Here is a 22,233-nt window from a genome sequence, read left to right as displayed (position 1 = left end):
AAGAAGTAAACTGAGAATCACAGTTATAACATGCAATTCTGTAAAACTAACTCCTCACATGAAACATTTCATATGTTTATTAACTCAGGATAAGACATGGCATTATGAGTATATGAATTTACAATATCCCAGTTTTAACAAAAGGGATACAAAAGGCAAAAACATTAAAAATCTATTTACCACAGCACATTTTATATAACTGCCATTTCAAGTTTCATAAACATTTCTGATATAATTACTTTCATCAAAAATACTGCAAAGTTAACTCTTACAATATTGCAAAATTTTGGACTATTACTAATTTACAGATAAAATTTTATACTTACTGATTCACATTCCCTCAGCTTTTTCTGAGCCCCATCAAAATCAAAGTTAACATATAAGCATTCAACAAACTCTGTAATTGGATCTTTGTATGTGTAGGATTCCTGTAAAATTAATTTAAAGGTTAAGTTGGATCTGATTCCACACTGTATAATAGGTTGCTCCTAGAATATTCAATTCTGTTTTCTCTCCTAAGTTACCAATAACTTACAGTAAATTACTTAAGTCATCTTCTCAAAGCAATTGCTTGAATCCTGATTTCAAATCATGTCACAAGTTTATAGTAACTTCCAGACAAAATTTCTAAATTCAAACCCTATAATCATTTAAAAGCTTTCAAATTCCTTTACTGTTAAGTCTTTCTTAGTCAAAAAACAATGAAGAACTTTCCCTAACATAAGGGCACACTCTGAGTGAAATCTTTGTATTTATTATTAGACAAAATATTAAGTTCTCTTTCAAACAGTTATTGCTGAGAAACTCACTAAAATATCAGTCAGTAGGTGATAACCCTGAGAAATGGGCAGTATATAAAGGTAACTGCAATAGTTTTTAAAGTTAAAACAAAAACCAAAAGAACACCCAGTTTTTGTACAAATTGGGGGCTGCTGCGCACTAGTAAAGGTTATCCTTTTGGAATAATGTAGGTAGTGATCTTCTAATAGTCCAGACTTCACTCCTTCACTCTTTACAACAAAAGCAACACTAATACACAACATATGTTAATTATGCACCTAGCAGACAGCAGGAATCATTCATACCACTGCTAATATAAGCATATTTCAGACTTAAAGATGAAAATGACCATTTGGCGAGCTTTTCTCCTCTGAACTTCATGTAAACGTTCCTTCTGTTTTAAAAACGTTTTAACCTGAAGAACTTCCAGTCTTATTTTAGAAAAAGAGGTTAGTCCCAAATTTTGGTATGTTTTGAAAATGAATGCAGATTTTAGCTTTCACCTGTTGAATAACTTTGACAAGATCTTTTAGCACCTGCCGGCGTTTTCGGACATCTTTGTTTGTTATGACTGCTGTAGTCAAATAGCGGAGAATATGAGGACACATTGTCTGAATTGCATTCAGGTATCTAGGAAAAAAAATTTTTTTAAATATTAATAACCTACCCAATTTTATTTCTAGACCTGTAAATACAACAGCCCACTAGACTTTATGTTAAAGTGGCATAAAGCCGCAAACATACAGCCAACTTTTCAAGGAAACAAAGATAATCCAATTTTAGAAATCTAAATGATGAGAAAGCCAGCTGGTATTTCCCAATTAGGAATGAGATGGGAGATCCACTTATGAAGTCAAAAATCCTATTACTGTCGTTAAGTAAAAGGATTTTGGAAAGCCCTATACATGCTGTCAGTCTGTTCCAAGCCTCTAAGCTATGACTTTCAGACATTCACCTGTTAAAACAAATATATGAAATACAAATATGTGCAAATCAGTCATCATAATCAGAAAACTGTGAATTCAGGTAACAAAAATTAAAGAATTGAGGATATAAAAAACTGGAAATAACAGGGAGAAGGAAACTGTAGGCCTTCTTTAATTGGTAGTATTGGGAATTAAAAAGGAAGGAATAGATGCCAGACAAATGTCAACAGGCCTTTGGTTAATACTCAGCAAATTTTGCTATTTCTTAATGAATGGCCACCCTGTGTCATTAGGTGTTTTTCCTGTATTTACACTACACAATTTCCTAAACAAAACAAAAAAAGCCTCCCCATTTTATATCTAATAAGTGCTAAATGAGCATCTCTAAGTTCTAGGCACTAAACAAGAAGCTTAGAAATACTTGTCAACATTTCTCTTAGATCTAACCTAAAGCACACTGTACCAGTGACTGCATTCCTGCTTTCCTTACTTCTTTTTTTTTTTTAAATAAGCATCTTTTTTTTTAAAGATTTATTTATTTATTTATACAAGAACCGGGGTACAGGCCAGATGCACGGGAGGGTGACAGGATTCACCAGAGACAGAGCAGGGAACAGAACAGGCGGAATGACAAAATACACTGCTGAGGGAAGCAGCAGGTGAGACAGGAGAGGTCTGTTGCGCCATGTGGGACCCTCGCCGGCCGGCAGGGATTGAACAGGCGCTGCAGAGGCTGCAGACAGCTTCAGAGCGCGGCGCTCAACCGCCTGCACCACCAGGGAAGGCCCTGCTTTCCTTACTTCTTAAAACTCATTCCACATGGACTATTTTCCCAAACATATACCTCTGAAAACCTAAATTCTAGCTATCCTGTAATGCCCAGCTCAGATACCTTTTAAATTTTCTGGATTACATTAATAAATCATCGTAGTTTAACATCTGTAGATTCCCCATAAAATTTCTGAACTCTTTGGAAGACCCCAGCATCTAAAATAACCTGACACATAATAATATACACCTTGAATTCCCTCTAGACAAAGCAGTTGTATAACAATTACTCAAGAATAAAACAATTTCTTTCAAAATAAGACACGTAAAAACATTAGCAGAAAGTTTCATAATCTGAAAAATTAAACCTGTTCCAGGCATGAAATTTTAAATTTCAATACTTGTTCACAACAACTGCCTCAATACTCTCTTGCTACGTTGTGTATAAGTACAAGAGTATAAATGTTTTTCTTAACATCAGTTTTGAAGTAATTTTAGTTGCCATTTATGGAACTCACTGATAAATTTATCCAGAATTATACAGAAATAAGCTCTGTAAATGTATTACATATGTTAAACATATTTCTTTCTATTCATCCTAACTTTTTATCATTGCATCACATCTATCTGTGTTATTTTTATCGAAGGATGACTTCCATGGGAAATCATCTCTGCATATAGCAGCGATTAGCAAAATTTTTGAAGTGCCAGCAAATATTTTAAATTTTGCAGGCTAAGAGGCAAGTTGCAAATATAATACATATTTTGGTGATTTGCAAAGTTAATGATTTTTTATTATTAGATGGCAATGTTAATTAATCTTTGAAAATGTTTTTCATGCCCACAGGCACTACCAAATACTAATACAGTTGACAGGTATATGATTTTAACTTATATTCATCGCTTGAAAGGAATTTATAGAATTCTATTATTTTCTGATATTGCTTTTGCATATCATTACGTTGCTGATAAATTCCTCCCAATTCAACTGCACGCTAAATGAACTGTGATATATGGACATTTCCTTAGAACTATAATCCAAGTTTGAAAAATGACCTGTTGCAAATTTATAAGGGAATGTTTCCCTTGTTATAACTTTTGACAGAACAGATATGTATAAAGCAGTTAGACATTACTTATGACTCACACTATGTTACTGTCATCAAAATTACTATGGCAGTATAAGTTTTGCACATAAGCACTATTTTCCTTTGTAATTCTAGGATGAATTAAGAAACATTATCAAGTCCACAGCAAAGGGTAAGTTTCATAGCCACTCTGTCTTTGACAGTAGTGGTTCAGGGCAATTTTTCTCATTCAGAAAAATTTTAATTTAGCCCCCAAACTCAAAAAAAGTTATAAGAAAATTTTGATACTGCTAAACTTTTCAAATGCTAATATTTAGTAGGGAAAGCCAAGATAGTCTCAACTTTGAAAATATTTTCACCTGTCATTGTTCCGTAGGGATTACTCACAGATATGTATATTTCAGTCACTTCAAACCCATCTTTACTATTCATATAAATAACTAAGCTATGGTGGTGGCATCTAATGACTCATCAAGAGTCAGGGAAAATCACTAAAAATCATATACCTTGTTTTTAAAATTAACTGTTATTGTTCTGAGAAATCTCCAACTCTGAGTAATCAAAAGGCTCATCGTTTTTTATTTCATTTTTTTAAAAGATTTATTTATTTATGCATTCAAGAGCTGGGGTACAGGCCAGAGATGCGGGGGGTGAGAGGATTCACCAGAGACAGAGTGGGGAACAGAACAGGCAGACTAACTGAAATACACTGCTGAGGGGAGCAGTGGGTGAGATAAGAGAGGTCTGCTGCGCCATGTGGGTTGCTCCCTGGTCGGCTGTGGATTGAACTCATGCTGCAGAGGCTGTAGATTGCTTCATAGTGCAGTGCTTAACCCCTTGTGCCACCAGTGAGGCCACCAAAAGGCTCATCGTTTTTAAACAGTTTATTTTCTCTGTTCATATTTCCTCAGCTGCTAAATGAACATGATTTAACAGAATCATTATTGGTAAATGGCTTTACTTACCTGGCTAACAAAAGAGCTACTTAGAAACAATTTGGTGGACATTTCCTTTTCATAAGGAAATTTAGCTGAGATATTGCGTTGTACATTTTCTATTTTTCCTGATAGGTGCTTTGCTATCAGTGAGAAAACTTGTATTAAGGGGTTTACAGAAAGGTAACACGTGTATATACTGTATTTTTAGTTTGCCTACAGTATCAGTTCAATATTTTGTTTCTAATTTGATACAAAATAATAACCCCCATTACCCTGTGCCTTAAAAATACATTTGAAGTCAACTTTTCTTGTTTTGCTATGGGGACAAAACAAAAAGCAAACAAAAGGAAAAGCAAAATAATACCATATGGTGATACACAGAACACTTAAAACATTGTCCAGCTATATCCACAGCACCCTTGCAATTCCTTGTGTACCAAATAAGCATTGTGAGACAACAATATATGATCTCTGTCACAACTATTCTACTGTTACAGCTGAAAAGCAGTCAGACAAATACAGGTATTCTTAAATGGTAAGCTGTAAGAAAAAAAGGTGATGGGCCATTGTTCACAGACCCTGGTATACAGCATTTCAGTGCTCCAGTTTCCCAAACATTCCAAGGACACCTAAACTTCTAAGGTGTTATCTATGTGTGTATATATTCATACAGATGGGTATGGGGGGATTAAAGATGATTCTTGTGAAGTTATCTTAGTTCACTGTCTTGTAGGATCACTTATCACATACACACACGCACACATACATATATATAGTTCAAACATAAGCTAAAACCATAGACGTAGTTAGCAGCCTATATATATCCACTGTGCTCTTTTTTCTCTTGCATATCATCACTTTTTTTTTTTTCAAAAAAAGATTTATTTATTTATTTAAGATTTATTTATTTATTCATACAAGCACTGGGTACAGTCAGAAGTGCGGGAGGGTGAGAGAATTCAGAGCCAGAGGGGAGAGCAGAGCAGGCAGACTGACGAAGTACACTGCTGAGGGGAGCAGCAGGCGGCAGGAGAGGTCTGCGTGCCATCTGGGACCCTGATGGAACCTGCGCTGCAGAGGCTGTGGGCAGCTTTGCAACCCAACACTCAACCGCTGCGCCACCAGGGAGGGCCCATATCATCACTTCTGTCTATCAAATTGTAAAGGTCAGACATCAATTTTCATCTTCACTGGACTGTTCTAACTTCTCCAGGTCTCTCTGGCAGCTGTCAGACTACAATATGTTTTCTATGTACAATACAGCTACTACATTTAGTTGAACATGTAAAGTTATTTCTTGTATTATTTGTTTGGACTGTAAACTATGTGAGAACAGAAGCTGTACTATGTGGAAATCTCTTTACTAATTATATTTCTTTTAAATAGGAGCTTCAGTATTTATTGTATTCTGAAGTGAAATTTATTGAGGTAAATTAAAATGGATTACTTCATTTTTTTCACTCTACCATAATCCTGTTCCAATTATAAAATTTCATGAAAGTTTTACTAGTGTTTCCTCATTGCAATTCAAACACTTAGTAATCAAAGGATTAGGCAAAATATGCCGTCAAATAAAAAAATATTTAAATACCTAGTATGTGCAGAAAGTTACAAGAATATAAACAAAAACCCAACCTTCAAATATGCTTACAATCTGGTTGGAAAGATAAGGCAATTATAAAAGAATTAAATAATTATGATACATTACAGTGAACATAATATACAGAACTTCAGAAGGAAGTAGATTGAGCTGGAACTTAAAAAATGGATAGGAAGGAAGAAAAAGACATTTCAGAGAGGACAAGCTAAAAAAAAGGCAAGACTTTTAGAACTTTAGAAGACAGTTTTTCAGTTGCTGACCTTTAGATGAGGACATTTTTACATGATCTTTTAGGGGTCATCCTGAGCTAATGCAGGCAATACATTTGTATGAAAGCTTTATCAGGAACAATTAGAAAATGCAGAAAAATAAAGGCAGAAGGGCCAGTCAGGACAGTATGTGCACTATATAGTTGACTAGAAGTTTTCTTAGACTATTTAGGTTACTTTTATTTAGAAAATACACAAAATAATCTTTTGCTAGCTGAACTTTGATTCTTGCATTGCATTACAAATGTATTCTTTTACCTAACAGCATCTACATTTGGTGCAAAGTCTCTTCTCTAAAAGCCTAAGAACACTGATTTATCTTACATCTGACACTTTATCTTATACCTTACGTTACATTTAAAAGTTCAACATTTTCCAAATGTGTAAATTATCTCCATCTTAGATTCAGAAAAAATGGTAATATATATGATGTAAGAGATTCTAACCTACAGTGGCATCTAAACTTGCATTTCAAGGACAAAAGTATAAATTATCCCCAAAGTATTCTTACATTAAAAAAAAAAATTGAAATTCACAATCTAAGCAAACTATAGGCTTATATTAATGTGCTGTTGTGGAAATTAAAAACAGAAAGAATATAGCACTTTCTCCATTAATTTCTACTATCTGGGCTTCCTTGGTGGCACAAGGGGTTAAGCACCGCACTATGAAGCAGCCCACCAGGGAGCAGCCCACATGGCTCAGCAGACCTCTCCTGACTCGCCCACTGCTGCCCTCAGCAGTGTACTTTGGTCAATCTGTCTGTTCTGTTCCCCACTCTGTCTCTGGTGAATCCTCTTACCCCCCACCACATCTCTGATCTGTACCCCAGCTCTTGTATGCATAAATAAATAAATCTTAAAAAAAAAATTTTACTATCTACCTGGGACAACTGGAAAAAAAAAAAAAAGCAGGCTGATAGTAGACATACAAATGCAATTAAGAATATGTGATTCAAGAAAATGGCTGAAACAATGATCTGTCAAACCCATGAGAAATAACTTAGAATCAAGCAAAATAAAATTATGGTAACCTGACTCTAATAAACACAGTATTTCGGTAAATAAAAATTTTAATAGTATAGAGTTTTCCATATTTTGCTAATAGGCAAAATAGTTCTAAAATGAAAAAAAAATTAACATTATAAAACAATTTTATAAACAAAAAGGTTCTTACAAGTAAGATTAAAATGCTTGAAAGCTGATTTATGGTGATGAGTCACCACTTGTCAAAGTCAGTAAAAATCTTTGAGTGGTAAAACAATAATCTGACACCTTTGCACTTACCAAGGTAGTGGGCAATCACTACTAGTCATGTATCTTTCATGACACTCTAGCAGTTAAAGAAAGGGAAAAAGCCATTTTTGACTAGATTCTTGATTAGGTAATACAAATTATTAACTTAAAAAACCTAACCCATGCATACTAATCATTTTAATATCCTGATGGCTGAATGGGAAGTATGTGCAAAGTTCTTATGCTGTATACTTCAGTATCATAGTTGTCTTAAGAAAGAACACATGAATAATTGAGTTGTAAAGTGAAGTAGCTGCTTTTTCTCACACATTTTTACTTTGAAGAATGACAAACCAAAGCTGTTCAGACATGGTATTTAACAGACATTTTCTAGGAAATAAAGTGAATCTATCTTTCATTAAGACAAATGAATAAAATTAAAGCTTTCAAAGAAAGGGGAGATTTTGGGGAAATTTGCATCTGCCATAATAGAGAGCGTTACTATTTTCTAACACTGAGGCTTACTAGGTTTAAGTAGCAATATGAATGTGATCTTTTGGCTACTGTATAACATGAACTTTTTTTTTTTTTTTAAAAGATTTATTTATTTGTGCATACAAGAGCTGAGATACAGGCAAGAGGTGTGGGGGCTGGAAGGATTCACCAGAGACAGAGTAGGGAACAGAACAGGCAGATTGACCTAGGTACACTGCTAAGAGGAGCAGTGGGCGAGTCAGGAGAGGTCTGCTGCGCCTTGTGGGTTGCTCCCTGGCCAGCTGGGGATCGAACTCATGCTACAGAGGCTGAGGACAGCTTCATAGGTTGTGTCTTACCCCCTGCACCACCAGGGAGGCCCATGAACATATTTGTAATACCAGTATAACTCGCTGTACCAGATATTTCCCAAAAGCCATGCATGGTGTCATAAAATTTAGTGTGGGCAAAAGATCCACTTAAAGCTATAAAGAGCAACATAAGAGATCATGGTGGTGATAAAAAATGTTCTATACTTTGTCTATATCAATGTTGATATTCTGACAGTGATGCTGTATTACGGTTTTGTAAGATGTTATATTTGGGGAAAATTGGATAAAAAGTACACAGACCTCTTTATTTCTACAATTACGTAAAAATCTATAATTATCTGAAGACCAAAAGTTCAATTAAAAAAAATACTGACCATAGAAAATCCCTCCTATTGGAAAAATACCTATTTTTACATAGTTAAATAAAGCACATCCATAAATACTATCTTACTCGATCTTCACAATTCTTTCAGAGAGGAGGGAGGGGAGAGGAATAAAAATTTGCTAACTACATAGTTCCTACCAAACACTGGACATTAAATATATAGATAAAAATAACTTGTAACTCTTCATATAGTTCTCATTGCAAATGTGTTACTAATGATAAAAATAAAAATACTAGTCATATGAAATTCACTTTCTATTTTGATTTCAAATCAAAATAGATTGATTCATTCTGTTTATTATATGGCTTCTTATGTACTAAGACTTCTGGATCAGAACAATTTGGCCAAGTATTTCATGTGCTTGCTCTTCTTAGCATTTACACTTCTCATAAATTACTGATGAAATTTTGGTTTTACATATCAGTCTTTTTGAAGTTGGTTAGCTTTGTTCTTCACAAATCTACCCTTAGGATATTACTGCCAAATAAAGTTCTATGCCAAAAGACCAGAACAAAGTAATACCACCCCTTACAGGAACTTTAAAATAAATCTCTTTCTCTAGCTTTTTAAGTTTAATTCAATATATGGATTAAGACATATATAACTTTACCACAGCATTCAGCAAACATAAAATGTACACATATATGTATATACTTTTAAAAAATGTGTATATACAATTTTAATAGTAAATTCCTCAAATAGGATTTCTTTATGAAGGAACAACAGTTCAGGAAAAATGATGCTGTTACATACACATTAGTAAATGTGTCTGTGAAGGCATACTTGAGTGTTATATATGTCTACTAAAAAAAGAAAACTCCAATGTTATATAAATCATAAAATTTTATTTTTTTGTCATTTACATTTAAAATTTAATGCTGTGATATAAACAAAGATCATATATAGTGTTTTATTTTACTTAATGCCAGGTAGACTTATCTCTGATAATGCCACTATAATCTATAAAACTTAGATAATAATCGTAGAATAAGATTTCAATTTTGAAGAGCAGATTTTAAGATACATGAATAAACTGGCAATTATCTAAGGATAGAAACCAAAATACTGAAAATACGAAAAGACATATTACTTGCTAAAACTAGAGATATAATGCTTGAAATAAAGCTTGAAAAATTATCTTCAAATAGCTGAAGTGTTTTCATAAAGCAGTTTTGTTGTTCTTTCCAAAGAAATAAAAATAAAGGCAGAAGATTCAGAGACACTTGATTTCAACTGGAAAAATAAATTTTTAAAAATTATTTTTCGCTAATAGAATACTGTAATTCATGCAGCAGTAAATTTCTTACCACCCAATGCTGGATGATGAAGCAAAGCTGATATTAAAGGAATTCTGGGGTGGACATAGAAGACAGACAGATAGACAGACACACACACACACACACACACGCACTCTCTCTCCTTCCAAACAATATGGCCTAAAGTCTTAATTCTAATGCTTTCAGGTACACACGATTATTTTGTTAAAAATGCAGACTGATTTAATTATTTTAGGGTAAGGCCTGTAATTCTGTATGAGGCCCAAGCTGTAGACACACAGATAACATATAAATAACACTTTAAAGACTTTAGAAAACATTTCTTCAAATAATTAACTTCAGGGTTACCTGTAAGTTTTTTTCAATTAAAAATCTGTCACATTAAGAGAGAGGAAAATGGGTAACACAAATTCAAATAATAGAGCACACCTTTTTAAAAAATTTATACAATTTCATATAATTAAAGTTAAAATTATACAGTGAAGTAACTTACTGTGGCTGATAAAGGAAGAGATCAATAATGTTATCGCGCCCTTTGGGGTGGTTGAAGAAAACGAACAGAGACCAGTGAATGAGCCATGTTCGCTGCTGAAGAGACTGGAGTGGAGAACTCACAGACTAAAGGGTTAAATAAGATATGCACAGGAAATATTAATATTTGAGAAAGAAGCAGGATAATTGTTTTATCTTAGAATTTTAGTTAAAACCCCCAAACTCCTAAAACATACTTGGGTTATGAAGACTGAAGTACAATCTCCTAGATCCTTATTATCTGCATGATCCTTGACATTCTAAATTATTATATCGTTCTCAAAGACTGATTTAATAATCTCCACTAGGCCATTTCAGAAAAACATTTTAAAAGCAAGTTCTGAAACTTTATTAAATTATTTTAGGGGCATTAATTGTAGATGAAAACTGTCATCTACATAAGACTTTGAATGATAGATAGCACTAACAACATTATGTCATTTTCATGAGTACAGAAAAAAGATACAGTAGCAGTAACAGAAATGAATATAGACTTCACTTCTTTAAATGTCAAAAGGAGGTTGGCAATTTTCTTCAAGGAGAAACTGTGAAATGTATTCACCCCACTAATCCACTGTGATTTTTATGTCAGGTGAACAAAAGGTATACAGTGATTACCTTAGCAGAAGAAATGAATATACAGAAATTTTAGAAAATCACCCTGAAAAAATGTAACTCACATTATTATCTATGGTCTCTTTCAATCGTGTAAGGTCTTCCATGGCTGCATCCCAATTCTGCATTAAGATTTCAGAGGCCAGTTTTCCCCAAAGTGAACTCAAAGCATTTTTGTCCATTGCTGAAACCTGTTTAAGCAATCATAATTAATTATATTCTGAATACCCTGGAGGGAAATGAGATAATGTGCACTTTATACTCTCTACATATCCATCTAGCCTTCTAAAAGACCTATAGCTCTCTACCCAAAACATCAGTTATCTAAGCTCTTACTGGATCACACTTGTTAAACTAATTCAAACAGATTCGATTTAACTTAATTTGAGAAATATACTCAAGTCTTTGAAAGTCACTTTGAATCAGAAAATAAAGGGTTAGTAATTTAAAACTAGGAGACAGCACCAGCATTTTAGTATAACCCATTTTAGATAATTTATATACAACTAATCAAATTTTAGGTAGTCACATTTAAGTCAGAAATCACGTTAGAGTCAGAAGAAATTTGCTGCTAAAATCAGAGGTGAAGATGTAGAAAAATCAAAATTCACAAGTCTCATTTATAATCTAAGAGAAATGACTTCCAGAACAAAAAAAAATTCTTAATTGTGACACAAGCATAAGGACTAATGGAGAGAAAATAAAACAGGTCTACCAGTTAAAGCAATAATCATGAAAAAAATATATACTAAATAAAAGTTCTTTTTTGCAGATAATCTTAACAAAAATCCTACAAGGTAAATAATATTTTGAACCCTGTATTAAAAAAAAGAATTGATGCATGGAAAGTAATTTACCCAAAATTACTCTTCTAATTATGAAAGCTATAAAACTTAGACTGCAGTCTTAACCAACAAAAGTAGAGGAATGAGGACAGCCCCTACTTCTTGGTTCTGGAATAAGTTCACAAACCCAACACCTATCAGGTCTGAGATATTGACAGTAACAAAAACAAGTAAATCTAAATTATTATCAGAATGATAATGAGAACAGAAATGATGACATAAGAGAAATATAAGTTGTCTGAACTAGAAGGATCCTGAAATATACCTTAATTTAGAATCTGCTATACTGGATTTTTCCTTTGATGGCAGTTAATTAACTAAAATAAGTAACATTCAGCAACTCCAAGAACAGGCAACAACAGAGACTAAATTTGTAAATCAGATTTTGAAACATAACTATGAAAGAAATGGTTCTTATTATTATTACAAAATATGCCCACAAAAAATTTGTACATGAATATCCATGACAATGTTACTTGTTATAGACAAAAACTATAAGTAATCCAATTTCCATTAAAAGATGGATAAACAAACTGTAGTATATTGTTAGTGGAATACTACTGAGCAGTAAAAAGAACCAAACTTTGTATACATACAGAAACATTAAAGAATCTCAAAAACTTGCTTACAAATTAAGCTTACATTATCATGTGTTTTGGTATGAAATTCTAGAAGAGATAACAACTAATCAATAGAGAAAAAAAACAAATTAATGGATAGACTAGGGGTGGGAAATGACTGCAAAGGGGCACAAGAAATATTCTTTATCTTGATTTGATTGTGGTTGCCCAGGTATATTAATATGTAAAAATTTATTGATATATAAAAACTGATTAATAAAAATGCAAGAAATCATTGTTCAAATTACAGAGGATAAAATGTTTGATCTGTGTAAAGAAAACTGAGTATTAAAATGGTCTGTCAAACCTAAGATGTAGTCAACTTTCAGACATACTATTATTTTATGTTTACAAAACCAAAGTCACAACCAATTCAAGACATCCTAATTTCAGATGTTAAAATGTGATAAACTGTGTACCTGAGAATCAATATGAAACAGACATCTTTTATACTAACACTATCAAACAGGCTACATGAGGTTGAAAACTGGTGAAGATACTAACACTTCCAAAAGTCATTGTTCAAGCTGTCTTGAGTGTCAAGGAAAAGTACCTTTAAGTCCAATGACAAGTACTTCATAGTAAATGAATTTTAAATTGAGTGGAAAGATAAAAAATAATGCCATAAAAATGATAGCCAAGAGCCCTACCATCCTAAAATCACTTTTATTTCAAAAAGGTGCTGGATGATGACAGGAGTTATATTTTGGATACAGGATAAAGGACACACGAGGGTCAATTTTAACATAGTTAATAGTATTAATAACTTTTAAAAGAAATACATTAAAAAACCCCTACCAAGTATGTTCCATTGTTTCATTTCAAATTAAGAGGTTTCTTAAAGCAAGAATCAAAGTTATTCCACAACCAAATAGGGCATACCTAAACAACCCTTGAGTCAAAAGTCTTTATAAAATAAAGGTAGATTCTAGGGTCACACAGCTTAATTTATACAACACTGACCTACAATAGGTCACCCGGAGAGTCAAATTCTAATCTCAGATCATAGTTACAATGGTTCTTTCATAGCTTATGTTTCCGTAACCATAGGTTTAAAACAAAACCAACCACAAGGAAAGAATTGAGAAATGAAAAAAGGTTATTGTAAAAAATACTAAACAAAATATTTGTATTATTCATCACAAATCCAAAATAGATTTTTTTACTTTGCTTTTAACAAGATTTCAAATACAAAGATCTTCGGTTAGTGTCTGCCTAAATCAAGAGAAGTAAAATAATCTACTCTTTTAAAAAGCTTTGTCAGTAGTCTTTATCAAAAAGTCAACAGGAAGTAGTCAGTTCCTACATATCTCAAATATTTTGTGGCACAAGATGGGACAAAAACTTTAAAATGAACTGCAGATAAATTCTAAGCCCTATTCAATCACTATACTTTGACTGCTTTTAATATAATATAAACATTAATTTTGTGTTCAAATCAGAGTATTCAATCACTCAATCAAATGTCATTTGGGTTCCAGCGCAAGAGTTGTTTGGCAATACAAAACTTAAAACTAACCCAAATTTTCTTGATAGGGAACTTGGATCTTCATACTTAAAAAAGTAAACACAAAACTCCTCAAACTTTTAAATATACACCAATTGCTTGTAGAAATTTTCAGGCTAATTATAAAACCACACTGCATAAACATAATGATGCTATTATAACCAATATGTGTTATTTGTGTTAGGATAAAAGCTTTTTGTAGCAGTGCAGCAAGTTTTTTTAATCCCCAAAAGGTTCATGCATATACTACTCTGGCTCAAATCCATGTCATTACAGTTGGCGCTTCATACCAACCTGCTTTCAAGGGTGGATATGCTAGAAGAGTTTCAATATCTGGATTTCCAACAGTTACCTTAAGTTTCCATGTCTTAGCAAAATGGCACATTCACTCACTGACCAGCAACAATAAATTTACTGTGCTAGAACTCTAACATGACACTAAATCTTCATTCTCAAAATTCACTCCCAGCATTACCAAATGATATGAATAACCAAGTCTTTTCATTTACCTGTAATCATATCAGGCTTCTGGTTTTACAATCCTGGTTTAAGCTGTTTACATTCCCAAAGTAATCAACTTTTGTCCTCCTAAATCCTTCATAATATTCAAAGTAAAACTGATGGAATTTTGATAAGGCACTACAAGTTTAGCATCACTGATTACTTACAATGCACTTGAAAGCTAACCACAGTTAATCTGCAAATTAAGAATTCATTTACAAATGGGAGAAAGAGAAAAAAAATTTCAAATCAAGCCTGGAAATAAACTGAAAATTTTTCTGTCTTTGAAGGATGACAGTTTAAAAAAAAAAAAAATTTAAGTGTTGTTTTTCAATGTAGAAATTACCTGAATTAGTAATTCTTAGCTTCCCCCCCCAAAAGAAAAATTTCTAAAAAACAACCTAAGAGAGTAGCAGTGTCTTTTTTTTACGACATATGGAAGTAGGAGAAAAAAGTAAAAACACCAGAAAATAGAGACAAATGAAGCAGATTCTTCCAAGGTTGGAAGACAAAAAGTCCCTGTCTTAAGAGGTCATTTCCCAACTTCTAGGATTAACTAGAGAAATCAGAGACTTTAGATACTTGCTTACTAACCCAAAATGAGTAACAGATTATAATTTTTCAAAGGACAGGCAAGTTAAAAAACAAGGCATTTTAATAACTCTAGAATGCATTAATTAATACAATCACCTAAACAGAAGGGTAAGTGAGAAAGAAATCTCTCAATTTGATAGTTTTGTGATTTCTCTTTAGCTTCATGCAATGCTCTTCCTTATCTAACAAAAGCACTAAATCTAGGAACTTGTTAAGTAGACAAATGAAGGTAACAGATATTTCATGGTTAGGAATTTGCTCTGATTACCATTTAAACTCACCTCCACCATACATAAATTCAAAACAAACGGCCTCCCTGGTGGTGCAAGGAGTTAAGTCTCAGGACTATGAAGCTATGGGCAACCACTGCAGCACAGAGCACAGAGTTCAATCTCCAGCCAAGGAGCTAACCCTCTCCTACCTCTTCAGCTACTCCCCTCAGCAATGTATTTCAGTAGATCTGACTCTTCTGCTCCCCACTCTGTCTCTGGTAAATCCTCTCAAACCCCGCCCCCCTCACCTCTGGCCTACATCCCAGCTCTTGTATGCATAAATAAATAAAATAAATCTTAAAAAAAGAAATAAAAAACAAACAAAAGCCCACTTAGCCTTATAGTCTAATAGTTGAGGACAACAGTAAATGGAAAAATCATACTATGTTCATTAACGATAGAATTCTGCTAACGCTAATATCATACAGTTGTATATTTACAATTTCTGGAGATCCCAAAAACAAGTTAGATCTCATTCCTAATTTTGAAGTCCTGATATAAGGTTTCCTATTTCTATTTGGTTTCTGTAAGTGAAAGTTATTTTTTTTTCCTCTCTTTGTCAATGGCTATTAAAAACTTAATGTACAGACCCAAATCCATAGAAATGTTTTGAAGAACCAGAGAATTCTATAAAAGAGAGAACAAAGAAAAACCACTTACCAACACTCTAAAGAAGTAAAGATATTCTGCTGCTCCAGAGTAATTTCCACATTCATATTGGAATTTTGCATATCTGTAGAGTGTATCTAAATATTCCTGCCTGAACTGGAAAAATAAATAAACCTTAATTCTAAGTTTTAATGTTGACAGTTTTAAAATATAATTAATTTACCCTTTAAATACCTTCGAAGGTCAATTATTTCAAAATTTCTGAAAGTTGTTACCAAAAATAAATACCAAAATCAGAAGGCCCATGACCCTTAAAATTAACACATTAGGAACTGGTAAATTTAATAATATTCATAGCTCTGGTCTCAAGACTTATATATTGTAATAATTTGTTGCAATATAAATTTAAATAGCAGAGGAAGGTCTGATGTGTGAATCCTTTAGATGGTGACTGAGCTTAGATAACTATCAAGCATATGCATCCCTGCAAGGTGTTGTGATTCTGTACAAATGCTGTACAGAGTAAAATCCTACTCTTTGAAAACTGCTGCCAAATCACACCAAAGTGCAAGTAAAGAAATTTAAGAGGTTTCTGAACTAGAACATTAACAAATCCACCAAATAGTCTATATGGAAACCAGAAAAAGTAATTTGCACAGTAGTCAGTATGCCTTTTATTTACAGTAATTATTACATAAGAATTAAACTTGAAATCAAGCTCAAGAATTATAGATAAAGCCTCACACTTTGAGTTAACACAACGAAAAGAAAACTGGATGACAGCTAGGAACATTCCTGTACTTGGAAATTAATGAAGGACTTGATAATGTCAAGGTCTACTATAATTGACAAGACTGCCAAAGTATTACTCAATTCCATTGCTCAAAAGATTTCTATTCAATTTAGTTCTCTTTACTTATATGTAAAATGCTATCTATCATTATTATGGGAAAAAAATTCAAAAGCTTTGCAAATCTAAAGTTGTATCTAAAGATAAGCATGAAGTTTTCTATCAGTACCAATTTTCAAAAACTTTCCAAAAAACACCAGAATTATATTTAGCAAGTTAAGGTGTAAACTGTAATCTTGTCAAGCCACTAACCTATCTATATACAGCACTATTCTTTAATTAGCTTTATTACAACATGACAACTAAAAAACAAAATGTTAAAGACCACTTACACCATGTTTATCAGCCAGGTAGTCAAACAGCATCCGACCATCCCTTAATAATAAAAATTAGAAATTGTGTTTTATAGTCCACATATTCAACTTCTAACCTTTATACCTAAATTAAAAGCATTTTATATATCATAATACTTACAAACTAGAAATAAGACTATTAGAATATAACAACAAAGTAGAATTATAAATTTTAAAATTCACTTTCAGATTTCCTTAGCCTTAGTGTATGAATATCATGTGTTCTTTTTCACTACATCATCCAATTTATAGTTTTTAGAAGTTTTTAAGTAATAAAGTCAGGACACTCTATTTTTATAGCCAGATCAGTAATATACTTATGTGGTAACCTAACAGTATTTGCTCTTGAGGTTGTATTTCCAATAGATAACATATTCTTATTAATGAAAGAGACTGAAACACATGTACTATATAAACTAGCAGGAATTAATGTCATATATAAATTATGTCTCCCCTCTCCAACATGAGTATGTTTCACAAGGACAAAAATTTGGCATCTTTACAAGATTAACAAATCATAGCTAATTGTCATGCTACACACCCTAATTATTATTCGTGTAAAAGTGTCAAATAACCCAATTTAACTCTTAAAAATAGCTTTGCAAAACTTGAGGTATGGGAAGGTTGGTAAAAGACAGATTGATGACAAAGACTTTAAGGAAAAATTAACAAATGGGTACAACTGCCAACTGCCCACTGTCTGGACAGTTTCAAAAATGAAAATATTTTCTGATGTGTCTTACAAAAGGAATTCCATGGCATGTCCTCTTTGGGTATAATTTTACTTAAATTTTAATGAGAAGAAGATATGTTATCACCAAAATTAACAAGACGTATTATAATACTGAATGTGAAATGCATAAAATTGCCATATTAAAAAAAGATCAAAAAAACCCTTAATAATTGCTTTGAATCTTAGTGAATAATTTTGTTACACTCCTTATACACCGCAGGTAGATAATCACTGCCCAACAACTGATTCGATATTTCCGGGAAAGTATGAGAAGTAGAATACTGTTAGTTCAATGAAATTTCAAAAAGAGAGCATTTGTAGAGAGAGATTATTTTAAAAAGTTTATCTATCTTATGAGTTTAAACATAAAATTCCATCCATTCATTTATCTCCAGTTGAGTAAGAGTCCTTTCTAATAATTAGCAAATAAATCCACATTCATCTTATTCATACTCTCATTTCTGTATATAGTTATACATAAAGCAAAGTATATTATATAATAATAAGAGTAGTACATGAATGTAGTCCACAGGTTCTTGGAAATTCTAATTTTAAGGGAAATGAATTATTAGGTCCTCAGGTAGCATTGTTTCATTCACAACATCAGTCTGAATTTTCTTTTTCCTTATCAAGTTATAACAAGCTCACATCAAAGAAAACCATGTTATTTAAGGCAAATATGTGATGACACTTTCTCAAATCACAAATGAAAACTTAGAATCAATGTCTCTAAAAATTTGATTTGATCACATACCAAGGGAGTAAATATGTAGCATGGCAAAATCTCCAGCAATTCCTCAAGTGAATATATTGGTAGCTAAGATTTACTACAATGGCAACATTCAATTTTAGAAGATTTTAAAGCATTTCTAATAACCAAAAGCTTCAATTAGGGATGCTATACTAAATTCAAGTAAGGTAACATGCTTTCTTTGGAAACCAAACAATAAGCCTATTTCAAGGGGAAATTAGGAATAAAATAACCTTATCAGTTCTACACTACTCTTCTTGGTCTAGGCATCAAGGTTGGAAGGATATGAGAGAATGTAGCAAAGTGATAAAGGAGCTCAGGTTTCCCTTTCAGTGGGCAACCCATGTTCTCTATGCACTGCTCAGGCACAGGGTTTTTCAACCTCAGCACTGCTGACTTTTTAGTGGGATATAAAATTCTTTACCAGGGAGGGGACACAATCTGATGCACTGTAAGATGTTTAGAAGCATCACTGGCCACTTCTGGGTAGGAGTCAGTAGTATTCCCTCCAGTTCTGACAATGCAAGATAGCCCCAAACAGTGTCAAATAAAGAACAGAGGAGAAATACTGCAGCATAATCATAGCTGGGTAACTTGGAAAGCCATTAAAAACCAACACTAACATTTATTATTAAGGATTTCTTGGTCCCTACATAGTAAGGATAAATGAAAACAGATAAAGCAGTCACTTAAGCCATGGACTTTTACAAGGGAACATTAAAGTTTGAAGTGACATTTGTATTAATCCAGAAAAAAAGCATTTTTAGAATTTAAAAGCAAAGGTACCTGGTTGACTGCATTTGCCTTGTAGTTTCTGGATCTTCAAACATCTTCACAATTGGCTCTGTTTCTGCTTGAAGTCGTTTCAGTTGTGAAACAACTGTAGCTCTTTTTTCTATCAAAGCTAATTCAAAAAGCAAAGGAATACTATAATATTAAACTATACCATTCACCATGAGGATGTCTCTGGAAGAATTTCAATTTATTTAAAGTGTGAATATACTTATTAATTCCCAAGATATCCACATGCCAGCAATCACCAACTCAGTAATTTTTCCCAAATCCAATTTCACTCTTCTAGCACTAGAAAAGCACAGGAGAGGCAATCCTGTCCTTACCCCCCCCCCACTCTTTCTTCTTGCCCCTGTTCTTACTTTTAAGGGAAACTGGGGAATATACAGATAACAAGTGTATGCTGTGGAGCAAACGATTATCTAATTCTGCTTTTCAGAGACTTTTACACTTATTATCATTGAAATCTCTAAAATTTCATCCCAGAGTTTCTGAAAAGAGGCTCAAAGAACTTTATGTATTATTGCTACAGGTTTTCAAATAGGTGGAATGGAATTTAAATATAGCCAATAACCTCTTTTTGGGATAAACCTATTCTGTAACCTCTCAAACTCAATTCTATAATTTCTTTACTGCAACATGAAGAGTAAGAGAAAACTTCCACATAACTTACCCTGCCAATATGTTTTAAAGTTTCTCTAAAATTTATATAGCAACTGTTACTGCAGAGAAATATAATTTAAGATGATTATATTTAAAGTAATAATTTCTGCAGTATAAAACAATTTATTAAACAATTTATTGAAGGAGATTTGTGATGTAATTTTGAGAAATGTCAATTTAAATAAATTACATTTCTCTGAGTTATCTTAAAAAAAAGTGCACAGAAGAAAAGATAATTTTTCCAAACTTATTGGATGACTTTTTAAAAAATCATTTATTACCACAAAAAAACAAGAATTTGGAAAACACTTTACCACAGAAGTTCCCCAATTTGAGTGTTGAGGGACCTCAGTTTCTATTAAGTAGATCTAGGTCTGGGCAAAGAAACACATTTCTAAAAAGTTCTCCCAGATGACACTGCTGGTTCTAGGGACCACATTTTTCAGAGTCATGGCTACATCCAGATGCTTCAAGATGAAAAATCTCTCAAGCACTGAAGCTGCTACTGAAAAAATTTGCAAACCCAAAGTGATCTGCAACATTCTCAGATAATTATAAGGAAATAATCTGACTCATAAGCACAATTTTTATGACACATACTATGAACTGAAGTTATCTGATGACCATGTTTTAAAGTAGTTTTTCATCTTCTATGGTGAGAAAATATTACATTTTATAAGACCTGAAACCTTCATATTATCTTTAGTCCAAACAACCTTTAAAATCATTCAAATAATCATTAAGACTTCAGCTAAAGCTCCTTCATAAATCACAAACTTTCAAAATACACTCTCAGTTCATAAAGATAAAATTCAGTCCTAATGACAAGACTTACCATGAGGAATATCATCGGAGTAAAGGTTTTTGTATACATCCATAGCAAAGTCTACCATGTTGGTATCACTAAGAAGATCCAACTTTCCTTGTAATAATTCTTTTTCATTATATATCTGTAAAAGAAAATTACTTGCTAATGAATACACTGAAGTTTTCCCAAGCAAATTAATACTCAGATTAGTTTACTTGGATATACATTTCCTGAAATACTATTTATAAATATATTATAAACTATTAATTCACGCCCTTGTAAAGTTGATTAATTTACCTACAGAGACATAATTTTGCATACCTAGTAATTTAAAAATATAGGCAAGTTCACACTGAAAGCCATTCCCAATCATTTGATTTATATCACTGTGTGCTTTAGGTGTCCCTAAAAGCCATCTCGTATCCTTTCTCAAACACCATTATATATAAATCAGTAACAACACCCACTGGTAAACATGTATAGTTGTCTCCTTCAGACCCATGTAATCTAGAATCATCTCTTAACTCTTTTACCTTGTTAGTATCTCTCACATATGTACATGGTTACACCCTCTCCTTTACAACCCCAATATTTCTTCACTAAATACTAGCAATCCTTTCAGTGTATGCTTTCCTATCCATACACTGACACAAAACAAGCAACCTTTCTGTAAGTCAAAGAATGCAAAAAACAGTTTAACCCTTAATAGACTCTAAATAGATACATAAGCAAACACCCAAGAACATTAAGTGTGCCAAGCAATATATAAGGATTCTAAAAAACGCGCATATCAAATTGAAAAAAAAAAGTCATCAAGACAACGCTTCAGCAAAAAAAAAAAAGGAATTTTGAACTAAATATAATTTTGCCACGGAAAGAAAAAAATGCACAAAGATCACACATTTCACTGACCGTGAAAAGATGAAGGTGGTGAATGACTACAAAATAATAAGAAAGATAATCCATATTAAAATGGCTCAAAGATTTTAGTAGGCACTTCACTAAATATAAACAAATGGCCAACAAGTACTCAAATATGTTTCATTAATCACAAGAGAAATGCAAATTAAAACCACATTAACACCCCCTGGCCCCCTTCCAAAAAAAACAAACCAG

General features: G+C 32.8%; 1 protein-coding gene across 2 annotated transcripts in view; it reads right to left on the bottom strand.

Annotated features, from left to right (window-relative positions):
* Window positions 1–22,233, bottom strand: part of EIF3E (eukaryotic translation initiation factor 3 subunit E) — a 37,811-nt gene that overhangs the window by 12,964 nt on the left and 2,614 nt on the right. For both annotated transcript variants that reach the window (XM_037502738.1, XM_054692028.1), the window contains exons 2-9: window positions 21,145–21,259; window positions 19,641–19,758; window positions 17,350–17,392; window positions 16,219–16,323; window positions 11,285–11,410; window positions 10,567–10,691; window positions 1,284–1,410; window positions 327–428 (exon numbers count right to left, since the gene is read on the bottom strand). In XM_037502738.1, the coding sequence (XP_037358635.1) occupies window positions 327–428; window positions 1,284–1,410; window positions 10,567–10,691; window positions 11,285–11,410; window positions 16,219–16,323; window positions 17,350–17,392; window positions 19,641–19,758; window positions 21,145–21,259 (861 nt within the window). The remainder of the gene's footprint in view (window positions 1–326; window positions 429–1,283; window positions 1,411–10,566; window positions 10,692–11,284; window positions 11,411–16,218; window positions 16,324–17,349; window positions 17,393–19,640; window positions 19,759–21,144; window positions 21,260–22,233) is intronic.

Source organism: Talpa occidentalis, unplaced genomic scaffold, assembly GCF_014898055.3.
Source record: "Talpa occidentalis isolate TD23 unplaced genomic scaffold, MPIMG_talOcc4v2.1, whole genome shotgun sequence".
NCBI lineage: Eukaryota > Metazoa > Chordata > Mammalia > Eulipotyphla > Talpidae > Talpa > Talpa occidentalis.
The sequence above is the reverse complement of the archived record's forward strand: the minus strand, read 5'-3'. Positions and strand labels throughout refer to the sequence as shown.